At 51.7% G+C, this 24,736-nt stretch overlaps 7 protein-coding genes across 7 annotated transcripts; 3 read left to right on the forward strand and 4 right to left on the reverse strand.

Annotated features, from left to right (window-relative positions):
* The first annotated feature begins 7,165 nt into the window (after window positions 1-7,165).
* On the forward strand, window positions 7,166-8,747 carry M406DRAFT_108647 (uncharacterized protein). The gene has a single exon (XM_040915309.1). The coding sequence runs from the start codon at window positions 7,319-7,321 to the stop codon at window positions 8,579-8,581; it is 1,263 nt and encodes a 420-aa protein (XP_040774508.1). The 5' UTR covers window positions 7,166-7,318; the 3' UTR covers window positions 8,582-8,747.
* Window positions 8,748-10,324: 1,577 nt separating this feature from the next.
* Window positions 10,325-11,057, forward strand: M406DRAFT_357122 (uncharacterized protein). Its single transcript, XM_040923597.1, has 2 exons — window positions 10,325-10,934; window positions 11,002-11,057. The coding sequence occupies exons 1-2, from the start codon at window positions 10,338-10,340 to the stop codon at window positions 11,002-11,004; spliced, it is 600 nt and encodes a 199-aa protein (XP_040774509.1). The 5' UTR covers window positions 10,325-10,337; the 3' UTR covers window positions 11,005-11,057.
* A 6,726-nt stretch (window positions 11,058-17,783) lies between these two features.
* M406DRAFT_108648 (uncharacterized protein) lies at window positions 17,784-19,394 on the reverse strand. Its single transcript, XM_040915310.1, has 3 exons — window positions 19,246-19,394; window positions 19,115-19,185; window positions 17,784-19,046 (listed from the first exon to the last, which is right to left on the reverse strand). The coding sequence occupies exons 1-3, from the start codon at window positions 19,388-19,390 to the stop codon at window positions 17,985-17,987; spliced, it is 1,278 nt and encodes a 425-aa protein (XP_040774510.1). The 5' UTR covers window positions 19,391-19,394; the 3' UTR covers window positions 17,784-17,984.
* A 367-nt stretch (window positions 19,395-19,761) lies between these two features.
* Window positions 19,762-20,625, reverse strand: M406DRAFT_74142 (uncharacterized protein; the record flags this gene model as incomplete). The annotated part of the gene is made up of 3 exons (XM_040925710.1): window positions 19,762-20,070; window positions 20,308-20,479; window positions 20,516-20,625. The coding sequence occupies 3 exons, from the start codon at window positions 20,623-20,625 to the stop codon at window positions 19,762-19,764; spliced, it is 591 nt and encodes a 196-aa protein (XP_040774511.1).
* Window positions 20,626-20,803: 178 nt separating this feature from the next.
* M406DRAFT_74143 (uncharacterized protein) lies at window positions 20,804-21,517 on the forward strand (the record flags this gene model as incomplete). The annotated part of the gene is made up of 2 exons (XM_040925711.1): window positions 20,804-20,850; window positions 21,229-21,517. The coding sequence occupies 2 exons, from the start codon at window positions 20,804-20,806 to the stop codon at window positions 21,515-21,517; spliced, it is 336 nt and encodes a 111-aa protein (XP_040774512.1).
* Window positions 21,518-21,768: 251 nt separating this feature from the next.
* On the reverse strand, window positions 21,769-23,122 carry M406DRAFT_74144 (uncharacterized protein; the record flags this gene model as incomplete). The annotated part of the gene is made up of 6 exons (XM_040925712.1): window positions 21,769-21,882; window positions 22,061-22,180; window positions 22,253-22,532; window positions 22,612-22,673; window positions 22,730-23,034; window positions 23,074-23,122. 6 exons carry the CDS (start codon window positions 23,120-23,122, stop codon window positions 21,769-21,771), a joined length of 930 nt encoding a protein of 309 aa, XP_040774513.1.
* A 578-nt stretch (window positions 23,123-23,700) lies between these two features.
* M406DRAFT_74145 (uncharacterized protein) lies at window positions 23,701-24,543 on the reverse strand (the record flags this gene model as incomplete). Its single annotated transcript, XM_040925713.1, has 2 exons — window positions 23,701-23,904; window positions 24,400-24,543. The coding sequence occupies 2 exons, from the start codon at window positions 24,541-24,543 to the stop codon at window positions 23,701-23,703; spliced, it is 348 nt and encodes a 115-aa protein (XP_040774514.1).
* Between the last annotated feature and the right edge of the window lie 193 nt (window positions 24,544-24,736).

Raw genomic sequence — 24,736 nt, forward strand, 5'->3', positions numbered from 1 at the left:
CACACACGGCTTGGGAAAATCAGGCCACTCCTGCATTGCCTATCACTTTTCACATTACACCTGCAGAATATCTTCCCGGGCAAAAGTCTCCATAGCTCGCCGACACTTCCGCCTCATTCCACTCAGCCGTTTCAGTCAGCAAGTTTGATGAGCTGCTTTCATGCAGGGAGAGGAGAAGGACCGGGGCTCAAAATTTGCGACATATCATTTTGGAGTGATCAGATACCCCTCTTTTCGGCTCCATTCCGGTCTGTCCCGTGTGGTCTTAGATGGGGTCATGAACAGGGTAGTCCAGGAAGGCGTGAGAGTGAGGAGGTAAAAATCGGTTCAAAAGTCTCTCATGCCAGCTTTACCCTGGAAAAGCACCTCGGCCAAGACTATCCAACCAACTACCCATCTTGTCAGGCAGCAATATACGTATGCACCAACACGAATGCGACGCCACGTAATTAAAAAAAAAAACACCCACAGGATCCCGCACAACAAAAGCAGCAACACACACACACGTGGACGCACACTCTAGGTACAGATCGCCAGAGTGACAACGGCTCATAAGCGATGTGAGGGCGGGCGAATCGGATTGCTCAGGATTTGGTTCCAGAGGGGTCTAGTGCTGTGAGATGACCCTTGTCCACTAGGACCCTTGTCTCCCGCACCACCTCATAATTGGACGAGAGTGAGGCTTTCAACAACAGGAAGCAAGATATCTCGTGTCATGGTGTGGATGTGAAATGGGACATGCAAAGCAGGTGTCGCCTGCATTTGCCCCCAGGTAGCATCCCTCGAGCATGAGACTTCAAACTAAAATACTCCTAGTTATGATCTTCACACAGAATCAGCCCATTTTCCGTAAGCGAGAGACTCTACAGCCTCGACTTGGGGGAAATTTGTACAGCAAAGACAGGATGATCTCTCGTACTCTCCCCTTCCCTCCTTTGCCTCTCTCTGTCTCTCCAAGTGTGTTGTTCAAGCCGAATCATCTACCAAGAAAAACTTTCGTCGCTCTCGTGTGGGAGTATGGAAGGCACAAGAGACGAGAGGCGAGAGGCAAAAGGCAAGAGATTTAGACAAGCAACTGGATAATAATGACTAAACTCATTGGACTCATCGAGTAAAGAAAGAAATTCAAACAACGATACTGTAGAGACTTTTTCAAGCTCCCAAGACAAGACTAGATGAACGAAAACGTATGACTCCTAGTTAAGTCCCCACCCCGCCGGAAGGAGCCGACCATCGCAATCCTCCCGCCCCCCTTCCTAGGCTCGGGTCCACATTCAGTGCTGGCCAACAGATCCAGGTGCTTGAGTTTGCTCGTAGTGGTCCCAGTATTCCGTGCGGAGCATCGGGAAGAATTCTTGACGTATGACCTCAATCACAAGCCGGCGCCGGTGCTCCACTTCCAAGCAGTCGAGCTGGACCTGACGGTACGCCGGGTGCCGAATTAGGAACTCCTCGAACGTCATCTGTGGCTGGAGCTGCGCCTGCTGCTGTGGCTGGAGCTGCGTCTGCTGCTGTGGCTGGAGCTGCGCCTGCTGCTGTGGCTGGAGCTGCGCCTGCTGCTGTGGCTGGAGGTGCGTCTGCTGCTGTGGCTGGAGGTGCGTCTGCTGCTGTGACTGGAGGTGCTGAAACTGCTGGGGGTGGTGCTGTGCAAAGGCCATGGGCTGGGGCCGTTGGTGCTGCTCGCGCTGCTCGCGCTGCTGGCGCTGCTGCTGGCGGTCCTGGCGCTGCTGCTGGCGGTCCTGGCGCTGCTGCTGGCGGTCTTGGCGCTGCTGCTGGCGCTGCTGCTGGCGACGCTGCTGTACGGACCGGCCCACGGCTGCAGTGGGCTGATTGCCGTCTTGTTGGGTGGCCTGGTCATGCTGCCGCTGCTGCTGCTGCCGTTGCTGCTGCAGCTCCAACTGCTGCTGGGCGAGGTAAGCCGGATCGGGACTCATCATTCTCTCCCACTCGGTGCTTGCCATGGGCTCATTGCGCAGCGCCTTCTGCTGGCCTCGCACGTAGTCCGGGCACGGCCCGCAAGCATTCTCGTCAGTGGGGGCCACCAACTTTTGCGACGCCAGTAAGATGGCTTGTGCAACAGGTAGTTCCTCGTCGGAGAGCTCGCCTGCCAGAATCCACTGCGTATGTTGGCGAAACGCCATGTAGTGGCAGAAGATGCACACGCAACCATCTTCGGCGCCGGGGTCGTGATAGAACACGGCATCGTCCACAACTTCGGTGAATCTATCCCGAGTGAGATCGTTGACTTCCTATTTCGTAAGTAATGTCAGCGGCTATTTTCTAGATTCATGCCTTCTTTCGTCCTTTACTCCTTCTTTGGATTTCCTCTTTTTTTTTTGCCGGGGGGGGGGGGGGGGTTCTGCTCAATATCACCTGCTTACCATTTCCCTCACGAGGAGCAGCCCGTCAACCCCGACGCATGCAGTGCTGTGACTTTCCAGGCTAATTTCGAGCATCTGGAACAGGGCGTAGCGTCTCACGCGTTTCTGGGCCACGTTCAGCGCGTACTTGGCCACCCCCGTGTCCCACTTGAGCGCAGGGCAGATGTGAACAAGGTCGTTCGTCATCACGTGGAGGTACAGTGCGTGGAGCTTGTCCCCGCCCTCGTGGGCGATCAGAAGGGCCATCTTAAGATCCCAGACGATGCGAAGAGGCTCTTCAATCTCCGGGTTAGACCCGAAGAGTTTGACCATCTCGTCAACGTTTTCTCGATCGACCATCGTGAGGTCATTATAGCTGGACACTTGGGTATGGAACTTCAACTTGGAGAATGGAAAGGCTCCTTGCGCCTCCTTCTTTGGCACAATACAGCCACCAGCCTGATGATTAGCAGGCGATGATTAGCACATTTCTGATGTTTCTGCGTCAATGGTTTGTGAAACACTCATGACTTACAGTGCAGGTCTCGCATAATTCGCCATGTTCGCAGACCAGTTTGTGGCAATCGTGCGTCAAGTACATGGTTGCACAGGGCCACTTGGGAACATCGGGCCCTTGGCTTAGGATTCTGTATGTAATTGGATCAGCTTATTTTCCATGCAAAAGAAAAAAGGATAGAGAGAGCGAGAAAGGGAAAAACCTGCCCTGTAGGTGACTGGGACATTTTGATGGTAGTCTTCGCGTTTGTATTTGGGGAAACTGGCTTTCGAGATGACACTTGTTAAGGAAAGAAAAGGGAAGGAGACAGGAGAGACAGACCATACAGAGGAGAGGGGTATTTATATTTGAAAGGAGATGGTAGAGAGCGCGTAAGGATTCTTCTCATTTCTAAGGCCTTCGGAGACATCAGAGGGTTGGTGACTTATTGCCTGCCTCCTTGTTTACGGACGGCATACTAGTAGTGTGTTGCACGCCCCCTGCACGTGGTACACCAAAGGAAAGCAACTTGATGCTTCTATGATCACCGTCTCTTCACCGTCTCTTTCCCGCTCCTCCCCCCCCCCTCCCCCCCTCCAAAGACACAGCCCCGATTTATTCTCAACGAACAGGCAAATCAAGATGAAGGACTGATGTTGGTTTTGGTTGCAGGCAACGTGTCATGGACCGTGGTCTAGAGTCTAGAAAAAGAAATTACATGCTCACTAAGAAAACGAGGATCTCTCACCTGCATGAACAAGTAAAGTAGAATTTGGTACGTGCTAGAAAATGATTTGGGCATCAATGACTGAGCCGCTGTGGTGTCGTCTGGGCTGTATCGAGAACTCTGGCTTCCATGCTCTGACCACACGCCGCCACCACCGACGTGTCCAGATAGATGGAAGCAAGAAAAAAACAACAATATTAAACCAACTGCACAGTTCTTACGGTCTAGAGACTACCAAGAGACCAACTTGCTCCTGGTGGTTTTTTTTTTTTGTGTTTTTTTTTTATTTTTATAATTAGGATGCGGAACGGGCCTTCAAAAAGGCGGGAGGTGGGGGGGGTTTTAAGCACGGGCGGGGCGAGGGTCGTTTGCATCATGAGCACCCAGTTTCCAGAGGGCCAAAACCAGATCCCACCAGTCGGGCCATGGCAGCGGTCCGGGTATGAGTGGGGGCGGGTCTTGGTGGGCGGCTATATGCAGTTGATATTGGTGAGGTTTCGTTGATGGTGTTTGGGTGGGAGAGCGGGCCAGTTAAGTCCTAAACCCGTGATCTTCCTACGATGATCACATACTGTGCGAGGGCCAGTGACTCGGCCCCCAGCCAGCCAACAGTCAGACCTGTTGATAGCCTCAGATAGCTGGCCTCGTGGCGTTTTTCTTTCTTTCTCTTTTCTTCTTCAGCGCACAGCAATGCAATCTTTTTGCCCTCACACACAATAAGTTCGATCTGAAGTAAAACAATGTGCAAGGAAAAATAACGACAAGTTATGATGAATTCGTGGTTTTTTTTTTTAAAAAAAAAAAGAAAAAAAAAAGGATGTGAGCCCAGTCTCACGAGACGAATTATACGCCGAGCAGTAAGTTCGTGCTCAAATACTTAAGCAGAGGTATTTGTGGACCCTCAACAACCTCTTTCTTCCCCGATTTGATGCCTCTCTGCTGCAAGTTTGAGACAGTGCTAACGGAACTATGTCGATTGGTTCTATGATTATGATTAAACAGCAGCCAGTGTAGAACATAGTAACCATCTTATCTTACAAAACGAAAAGAAGAAAAAAACCGGACACAATGTGACAGCATCTTATGTTCGTACGACTATAACAAGATCGCAAAGTTGTAAACACGGAACTTGGAAATGGTGTTCGATCTGTTATTGAGCATAAAACGTGGCTCTCACCCTCGTTCTTTTCTTCTTTTTTCATTAACCTCCACCGGTTTTGTTTTTCGTCTGTGTTGGCATGATATTTTGCAAAGCACTTTTTGCTTTCGTCAGCGACAAAGATTCGTAAGTGGTGAGGCAAAAGCTGCCCGATCTGCCAGTCTGCCAGCCGTAGTAATGCTGTGTTACCGACACAGCGGTACCGACAAGGCAGGCAAGTGGTAACAAGTATAGAGACATCGTCCGTGGTCGGTCTTGGGTTTATGCTTGGTGGGAGACGAAAGCTATCCTAGGTACCGGCTACTAAGTACGGGAGCAGGGACCAGGCTAGTAACGAGGATCATGGGCCGGGCAATTTCTCTCAAAAAGCTTAACCTGGGTCAGTACCACGTCGGGCAGGCAGAGCACGACAGAGCGAGTATAGAAGAGGGAGGGTAACAGCAAGAGAGGGGAGGGGAAGAGGGGAGGGGCTCGGTGCTTGGGCAGAGCAGCACTGGCAGGGGAGCAAGGCGCCACTCAACTGGGTCTGAGATTCCCCTTCCCCCCCCCTTCCAGCCAAGGTTTAAACTCTAGAACCGTAGATCCTCTCTCCGATCTTGAGCCGGTCCTTCCAGCGCCCAACGTTTGAAGACAATACAACGTGTCAATTCTCGTATTGCAAAACACATTTTTTTGCTTTTGCTCGGTCACAACGGGCTGGCTATCAATGACTGGCCCAGACAACTGCCGTATGTTTGTGGCGTGATGCGCCTCCTCATCCTTCTTTTCGTCTTGCCCCGCTCCTCTGTCCAGCATTGTGCATGTGAGGCTGGGCCAGGCCTCATGCAATCTACAGCCGGTCCAATCCCAGGGGAAGGAGAAGAGGGAGAGGAGGGGGGGGGGGAGGGGGAAGAAGCATGTGGGAGCACAGCATCGATCATGAGCACAGCCAGGTTTTCATCACCTGTCTCACAGCCCAAGCCGTGGCTGCTGCACGGATGTCTCGAGATGGCCATGATCGTCAGGCTGGACGTCAGTGTGGGAGACTGGTTAGAGAGGGGCGGGAGAGGAATAAGCGAGAGTTCGATGAAACGAGAGGGGAAGATTGGGCAGAAATGACGGCATCCGCCTCCAAGGGGGCCCAGGACGGGATCGCCATCAGAACCTAGGACGGGATCTCTAGTCCCGCCCCACCAGCACGAGAATCACACAGAGAGGAAAGACCCTCCACAAAACCTGTTGCCCCGGCTCGTGTTACCCAGACTGAGACCTCCTGCGGGGTGTTGTCGGACGACGGTGCCCTGAGAGTGGTTGTCTATTCTCCCACGTCCGCCTCATCAGAGGGAAATGTAACCTCCCAGGACATTTGTTGATAGCACGGATACTACTCTTTCTGTTGCCTCACCCTGTTGAGACCGGTGGTCCATTCCGAATAAAGACTTGTCCAGGCGACCTCCGACCGTCTGTATTACAACTTGGCCGACGCCTCGAGCGGAAGCGTGCAGCGGGTAGGCAGTCAGGCAGCAGTCAGAAAGCACATACACTGCCTGACTGTATGGGAACTCCTCAGTCAAGGGAGTGAGAGGGGGAGGGAGGGAGGTCTGTGAGAATGAGCCCTCTCCACCATGGTCGCTGTTGAACCGCAACAGCTCAGAAAAGCTCGGACAATACCCTGTACGATGTGAGCAGTCATCGGAAAAAAAAGTGAACACCCAGAGAGAAACAGGGACGAGTAAGTACCCTCGTACCAGATCCGATCTGATCTGTCAAGGCTCTGACAACATGGAAATTGTGCCCCCTTCGGCGCTGTCAGATCTTTGAGCGCTATCACACGGAGGAGACACAGACGTAGATTGTGCACACGTGCCTCTGTAAGAGGAACACAGGGCTGATTGGTAGTGGTGCAAAAACACAGCAGCCGCATCGTGGGTGAGAAACAGGAATGCCTTACACGAAGTGGCTTGCTTAGAGGGGTCTTGTCGTAGTAAGATGGAGTGACTACATCCAAAGAGAATACATGGAGTCATCCGTTTGCAAACGCAGCTGGGAAGAACGCTGGGGAGGGGGGGGGGGCCGGGGGGCCGGCGTGGAGGGGGCCAGAGATTACACTGCGGCATGGCCAGCTCCGATCATATGTCTGTATGTAGGCTGCCGATGACCGTGATAAGAGCCAGACGGAAGTCGACAGTAGACCTGCGTTGCCCGTCAGCGTGGTTTGCTCGATGAAAAGAGAGTCAGTGTACTTGTCTATACTTATCATACTGTAACAGTAGATAGTATTCATAATATTATCATCAGTTGTAAGAAAAGTTTGCTCTGGCAAGGCAGCATGGACCATTGATGTTGTTACCCGCAAGTTGTGCGACCAGGGATGTTATTCAACCACACATTCTCGTGAAAGCTATCATTGTGATTGCTCACAGCCCTGCGGTGCCTGAGGAGTTGGGATGGCCAATGAACATGTTTCTGCATATGCTCCTGAGAACAAACGAATGAAAGGCTGTTGCCACCACAGAAATGAGATTTCCACCCTGTGTCGCCATTTCCCTCTCGTTCTGTTTGGTCGATTCCGTTTGCAATCATGACAGACATATATAATGACCTCAAGACTGACCCGGAGATTTACACCAGATCCAGTCTGGTGCACCCTCTTTTGCAACCCTCACAACCGGACGGTGCCAAACGTACTGGGAAAGAAAACAAAGCAATCTGTCTCCATCCACCGCATAGAGCATACCATCATCATGGACTTCTCTAGACGCACCAACGACCATTCACCTGCTCTGCCCTCCTCGCCCACGCTGCCCGCTGCTATGGACCCCTTTGCCGCCTGCAGCGAATCCCCCTCCACTCCCAATCGACTGGCGGCTCTTGCATCTGCAGCACTGACGACGGCCGATGCATCCCGGTCTTCCAGCAGCGTTGACATCATGTCTTCTTCTTCTTCCGCTGCAGAAACCGTCACTCTTCATCCCGACGCTGCTCTCGATATCAGCATCACTGTCGACGCCCGTGCTGCTGTGGATACCGGCGACATTGTTTATTGTAATGACGTTGTCGATGACATTCTTGACGACTATACAACTGCTGATAAGAGAAGCGCTGTTGAGGGAGAAGACGAAGTCCTGGCAGAAGGCAACAACGGTGTCGATGGCTTCGTCACCGTCAATGACAGTGCCAATGACGGTGCAATTGCCGGTGTCCATGGCGACAGGCGTGCCTCTGCCCATGTTGTTGCTGTCAATGACCCTGTTGTTGTCTCTGTTGCTGCTATCGCTGCCGCTGCTCAGGACAACGTTGGTGTTGCTGATGCTGTCTCCTGCGATGGGGCCGTCGCTGTCGATGGCAACGGGACTGTCCTTGATGACAAGGGAAATAACAATATCCCGGCTGCCCTCACGCCCACCGAGCAGGCCTGGGCCATCTACAAGGCCTGTCTCGAGGGACCCTGTCGGCTGAGCGAGGTGCTCGAGGACGAAACCATGATGAGTATGGTCGGGAACCTGCGTGTGCCTCCTGTACATGGCGAGCCCCTACTCAATCTGGTCATGAGGGCCCCGACCAGAGACTTCAAGAATCAGTCCAAGCTGGCCGTCTTCCACTACCTGTACTTGCTCGTCGACAGGCCGTTTGCGTGCGACAACAGCGGTCAGACGGTCCTGCACATCCTCGCCAACCGCTCCGGCGTTGAGGACCGCCGGATCCTGCGCTATCTCATCAACCAGGCGGACTGGAACGTTCTTGATCTCTGCGACAAGAGCGGCGATACGGCGCTCATGGTGGCGGTGACCAGCGGTGACTTTCATAACGCCGGGATGCTAATGCGGGCGGGCGCCAACCCCGGCATGACAGGCCATTAAAAAGACACGCCGGCGAGCGTGGCGGCTCAGCAGGGCAGTCTGGCCACGGTCACGCTGATGAGCAAACTATCATGCCGACATCCGGAACTGCGTGCCCCTGTACGAACAGAGCGTCCAAAACGACTCGGGTTGTGACTGGCGCCAGATGGAAGACTGTGGAGACGAGGACAAATGAGGCACAGACAAGATTGCCTGTCCTGCAGTGCAACGAATGAAGGAGCAAGGGATTATGGAAGAGCCGGGAATGCTGCATTCTCGGGGAAATACATCAAAAGATAATCATCGGAAGTGAAAGTTGAGTTGTCAGCGGCTTCTGTGGATGACGCTGATGATAACTTGGACGCTTGGAATTCGATTCTTACTACCTATTTGCCAGTCAGTATCAGCACTAATTACTACTACCCAGTAGGGAGAGACGGGGAGCGAAAGAAGGGGGCTGGAGAGAGACAGGGAGACGAAGGCGGCTCGGTATCTTTTCCCTGATAGCCTTGCTGGGTGGGAGTATGAATGTACCGTAGCGGGGTCATAGTCTTTTGAGTACCAATGGGAATTTATTCTGGGTGTGTGCGTGTGTGTTTATGCGTGGATGGGTGGTGAGAATTCATTTCTGCGTGCCGCATTGCTGACGATCGATCACCATGTCAGCTCGATCTTCGCACCCCATGGCTGGGCTTTCGAGATCGTGCTGAGTATCACATCTCCTTAAGTTATCCAATTGAGAGATCGATCTCTTCTGCTGATCTTAATCATGCAGTCGATACAATTTAGCCAGAAAAGGTAGAGGAGGGAACGACGCCACGACACCACCATGTATCTTTGGAAATTACCTTACGGACGTAAATTGAGCACAATATTGACCATCTGATCCTGGGCTTTCTCCCTCTCTTGACTGCCGCAGAGCTGGAAAGCGTCTCACAGAGTTGATGCACAATTTTCCTTGTTCCTTCCTGTTCAATCACATCATGAGCTTGCTTTGATCACTGTACAGGAAAAATAATGAAGGTGAAGGGGTTGGCCACGTAATCATGGTGAGGTCTGTCTCAACTGGTCGATGATGCATCATCATCAATGGTGGTGGAGGGCTGAGATACTGATGCCGTAAAAACGCCTTGATCGTGTTGGACATTGATGTGTCCTTGTTCATGTTTTATGGCTGCTTGCTGATAAACGATGGTTACTTGGGAGATAAGGTCGCTGGAGGAGATCGCTTCTCCTCCCCCCCCCCCCCTAACTGTTAGTTGGTATTTTACCTTCTGTTGGCGGGATCTAGTGACCTACTATCGGTTCATTACAGGGTCCATATCCACTATAGTGGCCCTGCGGAAGCCCCTGCAACTCTCTTCTGGGGATCGATTCATCACCTTCTCCAGCGAACCCCGCCGACCCCCCCGCTCGATCTTCTCTGGTGTGATTGAAACTGACCCACGTAACGATGATATTGCGGAACCGCTAGATCGATAGTCTCCGTCTGGTAAAAAGACAGTCCGATATGTTACTGATCCAACATGTCGACCGGATATGTTCCTGATCCAACATATCCATGATAACCCTAACCCTTGGCTACGTAATCATGGTTGCTTTTCCTGCCGTGTTTTCTGCCGTGTTTCAACCCCGCTGGTTCTGTTGGCCTGTTCCTGTGATCTGGTCTGCATGTTGGTTCATAACATTATCTCCCTTCTGTGGTCTTTCGTCCCGAAAGTCCTTCTGTAAGTATTCCTTGTCCTTCCCACGTCGTGTCATGCCTTCCTAATTTGTCATGTCTTCCAAAGTCACAAAGTCCTTACGTCGTCCTGCCCTCAAGACTCGCGACCGAAATTCCTTGCTCCAGGCAATCCTCGAATTTTGTGTCGACATGCCTTCGTGCTTGAATTGCGAGGTCCGCGGCCTTTCGTCATGCCAGGTTTCCGCGCAGTTCTCTGATCGTTGTTCTGAGTGTGTCCGCCTTGGCCAGTCGCGTTGCGACGTGTTAGGTCCTTCTTCTTCCGACCTTCGGTCTATTTCTCGGCAGCACCGAAAGTTGGAGGACGAAATGGAGGAGTTGGAGGAGGCTCGTCGAGCGCTGGATGCTCGGATAGACCGGGTCCGGAAACAGAAAAGGATGTGGCGAGTGCGCTTGGCTCGCGCGATTCAGCGTAGTCTTGATTCCGTCAAGACATTAGAGCGTGTGGAGCGGGAAGAAGCCGAAGCAGAGCGTCGTGCTGCTGCGGAGGCTAATCGGAGTATCGAAGAGTTGGTTCCCGTTGGTCCTTTGCCTGCAGATTCCGACTCTCTGTCCCAGATGGGTTTTGATTCGTCTTTGTTGGAGGAGTTCGATTTTTCTGCCCTTCAAGCTGAAGGTGTCCCTCCTGCGTCTTAAGGTTTGTCTTGTCTTTCTGATTCCAATATTCCATCCTTCGTTCCATTTGCTGACCCTGTGCTCCTAGCCTGGTCCATTCTTGTGTTCTGTCATCTTGCCATTCAACAAGGTATTCCGTCTTGGTTGCTCGTTGTCTGTGGTCGTAGATCCTTCTGATCTTTCGGTGGATTGTGTGGTATTCCTTGATAAGTTCTGGGTTGATGTTGGCTGGTTTTTCCCATGTATTTTCGTTGTGATCATAGTTTTGCCATTTGATGAGGTATTGTCGCTCCCTTCCTCGTTTTCTTGAGCTGATAATCTCCTCAACTTCGAATTCGTCTTCTTTTTAGTTCAGTTCTTCGTTCTGTGAGACTAGCGTGTCTAGGTATGCTAGTTCCAGTAGCGAAATATAGAAAACTAGGCGTATTCTCATTTTCCGTAGTAATTCGAGTTCGTGATTGACGCTTGATCGTTTCTTTTTGATTCTGAATGATCCGAATTTCTTGTGGTCCAATTTCTTGCTTGGTCGTTTGGATTTGATGTTTTTGTTGAGTAGGTAGACCTTATCTCCCTTCTGTAGGTGAGGTCCCTCGATCCTTTTCTTGTTGGCTTGCATTATCATGTTTTCTGCTACTTTCCTGAGTTCCTTTTGGATTCTCTCTCCTAGTTCCTTGATTTTGGTAATCCTATTTTCCGCTGCAGATACCGTTGCTCCTGGTAGTGCTTCGTGGTAAGCTGTTGGTTATTATCCGTATAATACGTGAAATATAATACGTGAAATAGTGATTTCTTTGTGATTGATGTGGTTGCGCTGTTATATGCAAATTGTGCTAGCGGTGGATGGCTGACCCAATCATCTTGTTCTTGGTTGATGTAATATCGAAGGTATGTTTCGATAATCTGATTGATTCTTTCCGTCTGCCCGTTTGTTTGTGGGTAGAATGCCATCGACATTCTGTGCTTGGTTCCTAGTGCTTTCATGAGCGAAGTTCAGAAGTTTGAACAGAACTTCCTATCTCTATCGGAGATGACTTCCTCTGGTGTTCCGTATTGTGCGATGATAATTCGTAGGAATGCATATGCAAATTCTTCTGCAGTGCTTGCTTCTTTGTAGGGGATGAAGTAGCTGTATTTGCTCAGTCAGCATACCACTACTAATATGCTGTTGTATAGTACATTAGTTAAGAATTCTCGAGATAGCAGTAGCTTGGTAATGAAGTCTAAGCTGATGGATGATCAAACAGTCTTAGGTACTGGTAGAGGTTGTAATAGTCTGTAAGGCTTGTGTCGTTCTGCCTTGTTTTTCTTGCAAGTGTTGCATTGCTGTAGGATTTCTCTGATCCTTGCCTTGAGGCCTGGGGGATCCCAGTATCTCCTTATTCGGTCGTATGTTGCTTGTGTTCCTTGGTGGCCATGCGCTGGTGTGTCATGGGTTTCCTTGATGTATTCGTCTTGCTCGTCCTTGGTCATATCCTGGGGTTGTTTGCCCTCGTAGCTGATTCTCGTGATGGTGTTGATTTCGGCAGTCTGTAGAAGGTTTCCTTCTTTGTCTTGGTGGAGTAGGACTCATTCTTTTGGCTGTTCATTCAATAGGTGATCTGTTCGTCTGCTGAGTGCGTCTGCGCACGTATTTTCTTTTCCTTGGATGTGGGTGATCTTTATGTCGAATTGCGACATGAATTCTGCCCATCGAACTTGTCTTTTGTTAAGAACCTTCGTTGTTGTGAATGTTATCAGATTTTTATGATCCGTGAACACTTTTACTGTGTATTTTGCGCCAATTAAGTAGTGTCGCCATTCCTGGAATGCGTATACTATGGCCATGAGTTCTTTATCCGGGATTCCGTATCGTTCTTCAGGTCCGTTGAGTTTCTTGCTGAAGCATGCGATGAGGCGTGGCCTTCCTTCTGGATCTCGCTGTAAGAGATCTCCTCCGATCGCATAGTCCGATGCGTCGGTGTGTACTTCGAATTCTTGGTTCGGGTCTGCTTCCTGCAGCACTGGTGCTTCGAGAAACTTGTTTCGTAGAGTCTGGAATGCTTTTTCCTGCTCCTGGTTCCATACGAATAGAGTATCCTTCTTTGTGAGGTTCGTTAGTGGTTGCGTGATTTTTGCGTAGTTGCTGATGAATTGTTGATAATAGTTGCAGTATCCTTGAAAAGCCCGTATGTTCCTGATATTTTGTGGCTGAGGCTAATCCCTGATTGCTTTGAGTTTGCTATCCTGCATTCGTATTTTTCCTGGTTCGATCGTGTACCCGAGGTAATCAATCTTTGTTGTTTCCCAGTGGCACTTCTGGGGGTTCACTAGTAGTCTGGCGTCCTGTAGTTGTCGTAGCACTGTCCTGACGTGTTGTCGGTGTTCTCCCAATGTCTTCGAGAATATAAGGATATCGTCGAGATATGCGATGACAAAATGGTTCAGGTGTTCTCGCAAAACGTGATTGATAAGTTCCTGGAAAGAGGCGGGTGCATTGGTAAGCCCGAATGGCATGACCAAATATTCGTAGTGCTCGTAGCGTGTTCTGAACGCTGTTTTTCATTCCTCTCCTTCCTTCATTCTGATGAGGTTGTATGCTCCTTTGAGGTCGAGTGCCGTGAAGATCGTGGCTCCTTGTAGTCTGTCCCGTAGTTCTTTGATAAGTGGGAGTGGGTACCGATTTTTGATAGTGATGTTGTTGAGTTGCCTGTAGTCGATGCATAGTCGTAGTTTGCCGTTTTTCTTTGGTACGAATAGGATTGGATATCCTGCTGGTGACCTGGATGGTCGTATGTAGCCCTTCTTCAAGTTTTCGTTAAGGTACTCCCTGAGTGCTTTTAATCGTTCCTTATCCAATGCGTAGATGGCTGAAAACTTGGGTTGCTGTCCTGATTATAAGAATATCTTGTGATTGAAGTTGCTATATTCCGGGAGCCCTGTTTCTAGCTTGTCCTGAAAAAGCCTGTAAAACTCGTAGTACTCTGCTGATATGCCTTCAAGTATTTCTTGCAATCCTAGCTTGTCTTTATTCACACATCGTAATAATAAGAGGTATCGTTGAGCACTATATTTTTCATTACTGCTTCGTTGTTTCGTTGGTTGCTCGATGGTGGGATAATCCTTCGCAGTATCGCCTTTCATTTGTGTATTTGTTGGTTCGTTCTCGCCTTGTGCCGTAAGGACTGAGTTTGTCGTAACCCTTCTCCATGAGCCATCGTCGGGATGCTTCCCTGCCTTTCCCTGTCTGAACGATTTGGAGGTATGTGTAGATTCACTTGAACCGAGGATCTTTTCTCGTCGTTCAGCGGTCAAATCTGTCCCCACGCCTTTGATTGCAATCCTGTGCGAATTCCAGTGAGCCACTGGTCCTGTGGTTGCCAGGCAACCCCTCCGCCTAGATAGCCTCAACCACCTCGCGGTTGTTTTCCACTGTTTTTCCCTCTCTTCTCTTTTCTTCAGCAGCTATCAATACAGACCTTTTTCCATAAAAAAACCTGTCCTAGACCTGTTCAGAGGGTTCAAAATCGAAAAGAGAAGGGAAAAGATTGTCTATTGTTGCTATTTGTTCGAGGAAAAAAAAGGAGATAGTAACCTTATAGTTGTATGAAAACCCGGGACCGACTTCACTCTATGCCTTGAAAGCCACCACACTGGCCACCACAAGAATACGTTGCTATTAGTCCGCAGCAGCCATCTCCGATGTTCATCGCTGTGTCTCCTGCGCAAGTTCTCTTCTGGTGATCCGTTAGCTCTCACTCAGCTCCAACATCTTGCTGATATATACATCAAGCTCAACTCCTTCTCTGTGTCTTTGCAAAAACCTAGCCTGCAGACCGCACTGCAGTTGTTTAACCTCTTTAAACTACTATATCATCTGTCCACGTATCTAAGAGTTGGTATAATGTTGAGCTAGTTGCTATGCTGGGAATTGGGGCTGCTTTTCTAGCAGCATTATATACTTCATCAGGTAGAGCATAGAAATACTAAGTGCTCAAATATCTGCTAGATATTCTTTGCATCTAATTCGATTTTCTGAGAGAATATACCAAGATATACTCTCTCCGATTATAGATCCGAGCTTCTAAGCTAGACCAAAGTCAATAAGGATTGTGCTCCTTCTGGATATTGCAGTGTTTCTGCTGTAGAGGATGTTGCTTAGCTTGATATTGTTATGGAGAATGCTCTTGTTCTCCAGATAGAGCAGAGCGCTCGAGATATCTGCGAGAACGCGATGTGCATTGGCATGGTTCTCCCTGAATGACTCTGTATGGGAACAGCTAAAAGGAGTGATCACTCCCTGCTGACTGGAAATGGCTGTGGCTTATATAGCTGCGTAGACGGTCGGACTCACACACTCTCTTTCTACTCTAGAGATGATTAAGCTCTAGAGTAGACTAGGGAGGCCGAACTGTGATGGTGGTTTGGGTGCAACGGACTTTTCCTTGTTCGTGGTTTTCTGATACAGATTTCTTCTTATCTGTGTGGCTATTGTTAAAGACTTGCCTTGTCTTTCTGGTAGCATATGTTTGAAACTGGCTTTGTTTTTGATGTGATCTATAGTTCGAACGATTTTTTTTCCTAAGCGGGGCTGGATTGTCCCCTACTGAAGTAGTAATTCGCTGTGTAGTGGCTTAATCAAGGGGAAGAAAGCAGAAGGGCGCATAACCTATGCGAACAGCTAAAAGGAGTGACCACTCCCTGCTAACTGGAAATAGCTGTAGCTTATATAGCTGCGTAAACGGTCGAACTCACACACCCTGTCTTGGTACACCAGGCGGAGCTGCTGAGATCCGATAGGTCTTTGTACTCAATATACAGAGTATGTAGTTGCACATCATAGCTCAGGAGACGAGCAATCCAGGGCTGTCTCTTATCAGCAACTAGCTTCCTGTGTGAAGGGGCAGAGAGATGAAGAGAGAGAGAGAGAGGGAGAGAGAGAGGGGGGGGGGAGAGAGAGAGAGAGAGAGAGAGAGAGAGAGAGAGAGAGAGAGAGAGAGAGAGAGAGAGCTGGCTTACATGGTCGAGATGATAATGCTATTTGAACTCAGCATACCACCTCTGAGCAGCACTGCATATCCCTGCTTCCCTGCTTCTCTGCATTCATCAGCATGTAACCCTTGTAATCGTATGATAATCTTAACGACAACAGCTTTTGTGCTAATCAGATTGCTGATCAGAATAGCTTTGAAAATATAAGCATAGTGCAATCAGTGCTTCTATCTAGAATATAGATAGGCAAGATGATATTCTGCTTCATTTGCATTCTCATCTTGCATGACCGCTTGTCCGTTCGAGGGATGAGGATAGGGAGCTTTCTCCATCACTCCCTTCCTTCTCAGCTCTACAGCACAAGCAGCAGCAGCAGCAGCAGCAGCCGAAGAGAGGATCTCGTTATAAAGCTGGATAGCTTTTATAATCAGCATGCATAGCACTTGATGGAGTTTATAGAGCTAAGATAGCCAAGGCTTATCAGAAGTGTAGGCTTCGGGAACTCGAAGCTTCCGCCCAGCTGCTCTCTGCTGCTCAACAAGCGCTGTCTGGCCTGAAGCCTCCTATCCCTCCCCCGAATGCCCTATCAACAGCATCTGTATGCAGAAGCTAATAGCTGGAGGAGAAGGCGCAGGGCAGAGCAGCTGCAGGTCTCGGTGCTAGGGATAGGTGAAGAGCGCGCTAGCGAGCAGCCTGACAAGGGCGGAGCCTGGAGAACGCTCAGCAGCAACTCAGGACTTGTGAACATGTGGAGAGAGAGAGAGAGAAAGGGTAAGAGGGTATGTATCTTCTGCTAGTGAGCAGTTCTAGAGCATCATCACCACAGCTCCGAGCATTCTTTCAAGCATGGTTATTATCCTAGCAGGGCTGGGTGCAGCAGCGCAGTCTGGTTGATGTGCTCCGTGGGGTTTTAGCAGGATGGTTATTATTCTGAAAGGGCTGAGTATATCAGCGCTGTCTAGCAAGGCCGAAGCTTGAGATTCTCTTCAGCATAGCAGCTTTCCATCACATGAAAGCAAGCTAGATCAACAGGAAGCTAATTCGGATGCAAGCAAGCATGTTATAGTTCAATTGATCTGAGCTTCTGCTGCTTGGATGATCATCTCATGCTCCTCAGACTTGAGAATAATCTAGCACTTCGTAGCAACAAGATCCATCTCATGACTTCTAGCCGAAATCACGATCTTTTTGTTTTAGGCTATAAAGCAAATTCTTACGCTCCATCAGCCCATGCATATCTCTGGGTTTCAGGCCTTGGTATTCTGACGAGAATGATCTGTATGCATAACTTCTCCTAGTCCTTTGGGCCTCAATGAGCTTTATATATTACTTCAACTCCAGATCTTGCACAGTCTGGCTATCTATACCAAGGTCAGCTTGTTCCTACAATACATGCAGTATTAGATAATGATCAGCTCACCTTGGATAGTGCCTTCATTATTCTTCGTGAATAAAAGCGAGAAGATCTGTACGTATCTTTGGAGCTGAGAGATTCGTTGAAGTATTCTTTATCAATGTTAGCTGCAATACCGTCTTGAGGGGATGCAGCGATGCGATAGGATTATCTATGGACTTGAGTAACCCGTTCCAAGCGTCATTAGCAAGTATAATCTCGGCCTTCACGTTTTCAGGCGCTCGTTGGAGCTGCTCTCGACCTCTCGCCCACCCGCCGCGGCGAGACCAAGACGTGCCGGCGTGTCGAGAGGCGGCGCGGGAGGCCGGCGTCTCTTTCGGACTGCAGCTGGAGACGACTATGATGCCGGCCCGGCCTGATCTCGTCGCCATCACGCCGACTCCTTGTCCTGTTCAGCCTCGTCCTCCCTCACAGATTCCATCTTCCCTCGCGGCCGGCTTCTCTCACCTCTCTCATCTCTCCGGCGCAGGGGCATCTGTTCTGTTCAGCGGGGTAGTTGATGTATATTCTATATGCATCTGACAATACAAAGAAAAAAGCAGTATATGGTACATTCTATATGCGCCGGACCCTACAAAGGAAATTCCCCAACAGCCATCACCTGACTCATGCAGCAGCAGCAGCAGTCCCCACAGCCCCGGGACCGGCGCTGGGTCTTATCGCCTCTGTCCTCAGCCTCGTGACCGTCACACAGTCTCGTCTCCACCCTCGGCCTCGGCGGCCGGCCGGCGCTGCTGCTCCCGCCAGTGGTCCCTCAGCTGGTCCCTCAGCTGGTGAGACTGCTCCATGGCGTGGTCCTGTGCGTTCCGCAGCGCCCTTCGGCCCCTGCTGAAGTCCTGGTGGGTGCCTATGAGCATTGTTGAGCTGATGGGGTACTGGTGGTACTCAGTCGTGCCATCTACAGAGGATGTCCTGGCATAGTGCGCAAACAGGCGGAGGTCTGTGCCGTCCGAGGTAAAAGTTGTAACCTGTGCATGCCCGGGAGGATCAGGCGTTCCGAGATACAAGAGAGCTTGGTTCCTCGCATAGACAAGACAGGCTCCATCATAACCGCTCTGCCGCGTGGCTCTTATCGCTTTCCCAGGGCCTTTCCACTCGCCAGCTAGATGTGGCAGAGTTATGGGATTATGGTCGTTCTTGTAAAGAATAGCTCCGTTGAGCTGCTCATCAACCGGGAATGGCATGAATGCACTTCGTTCAAGACCCTGGATGTAATCAGGCTGCGGCGCAGACAGGCTGTTATTAAACCCAAGATCTGGTGGATAGCCTGTGAATGGCCGATTACGCTCATCGATATAACCTTTTGAATAATCTTCCTTCAGCAGAAGTTGGCTCGCAGCAGTTATGCCAGCCTCGTTGTGAACTTTCTCAACCTTGTAACTATATTTCTCGAAGGTTGATTTAGTGGGCGAGGCTGAAATGCGGGATGCAGCATACTGTTGGCGGAGTTCGTCGAGGTTCGCAGGAGGTCTGGAGTCCGGGTAGAGGAAGATGCCATTCTTTCGAGCCTGAGCAGCAAAGCCGGGCGCTGTGCTCGAGATCGAGCTTGTGTTGCTGGTCGTGGCATCAGGGAGGCCCGATGCACCGGCACCCTTCTCCCCAGTCGTCCTGTCGAGCAGGGCGAGGTTCTTGCGCGTCAGCGGCGCCCGCCTGCACAGACACGTGGCTCCAGCGGCCTGCGCTGGTGGGTCCGCAGCCTTGGGCGCGAGGGAGGGCGGGTTCGGAGGCTTGGGAGGTGTGCGAGCTGCCTGCTTGAGTCACAACCCCGTCAGCTAGTGTCTTGCAGAAAGAAGAAAAGGGATCGTTTCGTGCATACCTTGGCTGCCTCTCCTGCCTCGTCGTCCTCAGCCCTGGGTGCTCGTGTGTCCGGGAACTTCTGCGCAGGATCTTGGAGGCGTCAGCACGGACTCTACACCTCACGGAAACAAGGGCACGCTGCTAACATACCTTCGCTCTGGCCCGCGACAGTAATAGTGCTTAGTAGCTGTTCTGAGGAGAGCGTGGGGGGGTTCCGAGAGCGACGGGTTTGCCGGGTTTGCCGGGTCTGCCGGGTCTGTCGAGTCTGCCGCGTCTTAGCAACTCGGCCTGTCATGACGAAAAAGAGGAGGAGGAGGAGGAGGAGGAGGAGGAGGTCTATGTAGAAGATGTCAGCGTGGTCCGGGACGGCTCAGGTCAGGTCTCCAGTTAAGGGGGCTGCAGGACTGGGTCTAGGGCGGGTTGGATGTCGACTTTGAGAAATGGGATGGGGACTAGCGACGAGAGACATTTTAAAGCCTAGAGGAAACCGGCCGAAAAAGAAGCCTTTGTTTGTGTGGGTTAAGGGCTGCTTTGTTTTGGCCCCGCAGAGGTCAGGGGATATGAGCCGTGTCTTTATTCATGTGGGCAAGAGGTCCCTTTTGTTCGGGCCTCGCCGACGCCTGGGAGATGCATTGTCTTTGTTCACTTCCAGCCGGCCCTGGCAAATTATGCAGCTCTCGCGTGGACATCACCCAAGAGGAGTTTTGAGCTGACCAGCCAAACAAGGAGTCTGATAATTGGCTGCTGCGTCTGGGAACTGCAGCCAGCAGCCGAGCAAAGGCAGGCGTCGACCTGCTGGCCCGGTGGGATTGTCCTGTAGGAGTGCACAGCAGGAAACAGCAGGCCTGCACTTTCGTTCTCCTCCTCCTCCTCCTCCTCCTCCTCCTCCTCCTCCTCCTCCTCCTCCTCGTGTGGGCAGGCTGGTGGCCGAAGAATACCCACCAGGAGCCAAGGGGTGAGGCCCAGTGTAAGAGACTGCATAACCTGCATCATACAAACTTGGCTCTATCAGTCCTGAAGTCCTGACAGTGGAGGCTGATTACTGCGGAGTGGAATGCCACAAAGAAAGGGAGAAGAAGGAAGCACAGTGGCAGGCATATGGCATTGGGAGAGAGGACAAAAGGCCAGCCAGTCAACTACCAATGAGAGGCGGGTCGGGCGCATCTGTGGACGAGATGAGGAGGAGAGCTGTGATGTTGTCCTGCCACAGACCATCACAGGGCTGCTGGTACGAGGTGGCAGGGAGAGCTGTTGCTGGAGGAGATGGGCAGCAGTGGGCGGGCCTGCAGCATGCACCTCTGCGCTCAGCTGTGGACGGTGGTGGCTGACAGTGGCAGCAGCCAGTGGGGCGTGCCCAGGGGTGGATAAGCCCTGCTGATAATTCCTGGGCCATCTCCGCAGTCATCAGGATCGGGCATACCTGCCAGAGAGTGCTGAAGCACAAATATACTCTCCAGGGACTTGGGCATCGTCTCGCCGAGATAACGTGCTGGAGAACGGGTGCGTTTCCTCGTAACAGGTTATCTGCATGTTGAAGTCCTGGCACCTGTTTCCCCGCAGCGCTTCCTCGCAGTCCGTCTTGTTCAGTAATATGTAGGCTCTCGTCAAAAAGAGGTCAGGAGGAGGAGAAATACCCCCCGAGAATATTCTCAGGATTCCGCCCGCCCGCCCAGGCTCGGTCTCAAAGGCAGACAAAAGCAGGTTTGTGATGACCGGCCCGCCCAGCCACGCCGCCACGAGAGAAGACAGGGCGAGGTACGTAGCCGAGCGGGACGGAACCAGCTGTCCTGCAGTGCTCCAAGTGTGCTTTGTAACTTTTTGATCTAGTCCATCTCGAGAATCATTCGAATTCATATGAAGATTATTTCTTCTACAATATCTTCCATGTGTGGAGGAAAGAGTATTAGCTCTTGCTCCCTATCCCTAGGGAGTTGACCTTGCAGGTGCCTCTGGGGAGATCAGCTTTGTGATGATCAATAGGCAAAGGCTGCACGACCCAGGATTGTTGAGGAAAGGGCATTTCCATTAGCTCCCATGCATTCTATTAAAATCGATTTGATTATTATAATTTTTCTAATTTTAGATTTCTTTTTCCTCTTCCTTCAACAATCAATTTATTCCTTCTATCATCAGAATCAACAAAGATGCCTATCACAACACACAGATCCGGGCGATCTTCTCCTCTTCTCGAATGCTGTTCTTTGAGACCCAGGCCAAACACTCGTTCACCAGATTAGTCACTGCCTACAACATCGATAACTACCTCCGCGATCTGTTTAGCGAGCGTGCTCATCTGGGATACATGCTCAAGCGATGGAACACCATGTCAGTATGGGATATGGCAATCCAGAAGAGCGCTGCCGCCTTGACTGACCAAGATTTGAAGGCCGGGCAGAAGACGTGGCTGTACGTCGACAAATAGTTGTTGCAAGAGCTAGAGATTGGCGACCCTTGCTCAGGAGACCCCGGTGCTCTACGCGGACAGGTCGATCAACCCATATAATAAGCAAAGCCTCGTCAACTAGTTTGGGTGGTGGTCTATAGCATGCAGTGACCAATACCGGAAGTTTTATGTCATCGGCTCCAAGCCATTATCAATAGATAGCACTAGGGCTCGTCGAAGATTCAAGTTTCCCAAGTATGGACGATCGGTTGTCAGTGATCCCGATGAAGCTATGAGGACCATTTTGAAAAATCAGGGTGAGGAGGCCAAGCAGGCCCCGAGCGCTGGTCCTGGGGGGCCGCGGCCGCCGCTCCCAGCAGTCGACTGCCCTGCAGCTCTGCACGCTGGCGGTGGTAGTGCATATAGATCCAAGTCAGTGATTAGAAAACCAAGCTGCTGGTTGAGAAGAGAAGAGAAAAAAGAAAAAAACGTATTGACAGCCCAATCTGGGCGGATCTGGAGACGACCTATAAAGATGCAAGAGCTGCGTAGGAAAGGCCAGAGAAGGGCACAAGAACATACCAAGAAGATAGAGAGATGGTCGTCTAGCCAGTCCTCGGCGCGCTGGAACATATCGGCCCATGTCAGGGCACATCGTCCTGTCATGGTAGGGTCCTGCCTCAACGCATCGTCAGCCTTGTTCTCTAAGAGATGGAGGATAGGTAATCCTTATCGAGTTGTTTTCTTCCATGGGATGGGTTAGCAGTAACTTACACGCCCGGCCTCGTGCCCTGGCATCAGGTGACCACCCTGGCCGCCCGCCTCAACGAGTTCTTGCACTGCCTGCCTTCCTGCACTGCCTGTCTTCCAGGCTGGCCGAGATGGCCTCTCTAGCCAGGAGAACACGCAGCGTCCCTGACACCAAGTGGCTAGCCGAGTAGGCAGCTGGCAGGCTCTCTGCAAGTTCGTCAGCATCCCGCGCGTCTGCGGTCCTGTCTGGTCCGGCGAAGGTCCTCGAGGCGTTCTGGGGCCGGGCTTGGGCTGGGAGGCGAGCCTGGTAGATACTGCGTGCGGCCAGAGGGGTCAACAAAAGAGGCCAGTGCAGTGTTCGGGGTGGGTGCAGCCGTGCTTACTGAGACATGGCGTGAAGAGCATCACAGGCCCGGTGCGGGCCTTGGATGTTGCCAGGGCGGGCCTTGAATGTTACCAGGGCGGTGAGAGCCGGGACGATCCATGGCACCTGATGCTAACCTGCCCGTGACCCATGGTCACTTCTGTATCATGGGCCACGGGCTCGCCCTGGCCATGAAGGCTGGTTCGCCAAGCACGAAGCTGTCCTTGTGGCCTGGGGAGAAAGGACCCAGAGGAGATCCGAAGGGGGTGGGTGGTGTCGTCCCTTGCCGCCGCACCTTCCGCCACCACAACCATCGCCACCACCAGCGGCGGCCACAGATTCTGGTCAATGTTGATGGCGTCAGCCCTGAGCCGCAGATCCTCCGACAGGAGAGTACCAACCTTGTTGAAGCGCAAGCAGCCATGCTTGATTGCTGACCTGGCTGTTCACCGTGGTATGCCACGCGCGCCGCGACACGCACCCAGCGACGGATTAGTGCCTCGGGGGGCCCGAGGCCAGCGAGCGGGCATAGCTGTACAAGCTCCTGCGGGAGCTGTCAGCCCTCGGGCCGCATGATACGCGGGTGGCTAGGTAGTATAGGAGCACCAGCGCTGGTGTGGGTTGGCGTGGGCAGGTGTGGGCAGGTGTAAACGAAAGAGGCCAGCACATGAGCAGGATATAAGTATTTGTCCTGGCTATGCTCTTCGGTTTATGTAGGCATATGCTGCTGCTGAAGTTCCTTGTCAAGGGCCTTGGGGATAGTCTGTAACATGTTGCTGCAGGGTGTCGAGGACTATAGGGAGAAGAGAGCAAAGTCAGTAGGAGCTTATCTTGTAGGAATAATCATCCTGATATCCTGACAGGCCATGGAACAAGCTGACATAGATGAACAAGAGGGAGGTCTTGTGGAATGGATATCCTGATAGTTTAGGAACATGCCGATGTAGGTGGACAAGGTGTAGGTAGATGTCGAGGTGTGACTACCAAAGAGGACCTGTTGTCTCCATCAGCATATATTGTTGCAGATCCCATCTTTTCTTTATGAGGGATTGTTCCAATAGCAGCATTGTTGCAGGTCTTAGCACCTTTTGTCCATTCAACCCCCTCTTCATGATGACCCCCCTGCACAAGTTTGTATCGCTGGGCTCTTGAGGTCAAAATGCCGAACCAAAACAGCCTGGCGTGGCTGGTATTGTCTCTCGTATGTGCCCTCGTTTGGCGTGTAGCGGTTCCAGCCCAGGGCGTATGGGCTCTTGTAGTACGTGCCACTGCTGTCTTGTGTGGCCATGTGGTGTCTTGTCGTGTAACGGGGCTATGCACTGTCAGCCCAGGCCATGAGGCCGTTTGTGATATGGAATATGTACGGGTGCACCACCGCCCATGGACAGCCCTCGTCTCTCCCCCACAGTGGCACCTGATCTGAGATGTGTCGGCGGCCCGTGGACCTGTGTCACTAGGGCTGGGCATCTGCAGCTCAGCTCTCCTGGCACCGGCAGGCACTGCTTATGGTACTTGCTTCTGCAGCAGCGCAGGAGGGAGGGAAGGAGAGATGCATGCCTGAGGACAGACAGCACGCACAAAAACAAATAATTATAAAGTCCCTCTGCCCTGCACCTTTCTACTTTCTTACCAACCACCACCACCGCACGCCACCACAGCAGCTGGCGGCCAGTAGTGGTCAGCATACACACACACACACACACCCACCCCTCGAGATGGCCCTACGGCCGCCGCGCCGAGGACAGCAGGGATGACACGCGCGACACTCATGGCGACGCCGCCTCCTTCGCCGCCCAGCTGGACCTACCAGATGAGTTCCTGGCCCCGCAGCCCCTTGCGAACCGCCTCTGGGACCCGCCCATCGCCCAGAGGGATGACACGACCTGGGGGAGAGCGGGAGGGAGAGCGGGAGGGGGGGCGCCATAGGGATGGGGGCCACGGAGGCGGGCATGTAGAAGGGCGTGAGGCGGACGGGCGGCGTGACGCTAAACAGCGCCAAGGAGCACTGGAGGTTACTCGGGCTCGTCGATGTAGCGCTGCGGGAGAGCCTTGAATGTGTCGATCCCGCTGTCAGTCAGGCTGCCGGACCTGCCAGCAGACATCGCCGGCTGTGCTGCTCCTTCTTCTTCTTGATGTCACCGATG

This window comes from Cryphonectria parasitica (assembly GCF_011745365.1).
Source record: "Cryphonectria parasitica EP155 unplaced genomic scaffold M406scaffold_6, whole genome shotgun sequence".
NCBI lineage: Eukaryota > Fungi > Ascomycota > Sordariomycetes > Diaporthales > Cryphonectriaceae > Cryphonectria > Cryphonectria parasitica.

Bases quoted from the DNA above. Each gene is read 5' to 3' on its own strand.
- M406DRAFT_357122 (XM_040923597.1), top strand. From the start codon at position 10,338: ATGTCTTCCAAAGTCACAAAGTCCTTACGTCGTCCTGCCCTCAAGACT.
- M406DRAFT_108648 (XM_040915310.1), bottom strand. From the start codon at position 19,390: ATGACAGGCCGAGTTGCTAAGACGCGGCAGACTCGACAGACCCGGCAG. The intron at 19,186-19,245 runs GTATGTTAGCAG...GACGCCTCCAAG, and splicing joins TGTCGCGGGCCAGAGCGAAG to ATCCTGCGCAGAAGTTCCCG. The intron at 19,047-19,114 runs GTATGCACGAAA...TGACTCAAGCAG, and splicing joins AGGCAGGAGAGGCAGCCAAG to GCAGCTCGCACACCTCCCAA.
- M406DRAFT_108647 (XM_040915309.1), top strand. From the start codon at position 7,319: ATGACCTCAAGACTGACCCGGAGATTTACACCAGATCCAGTCTGGTGC.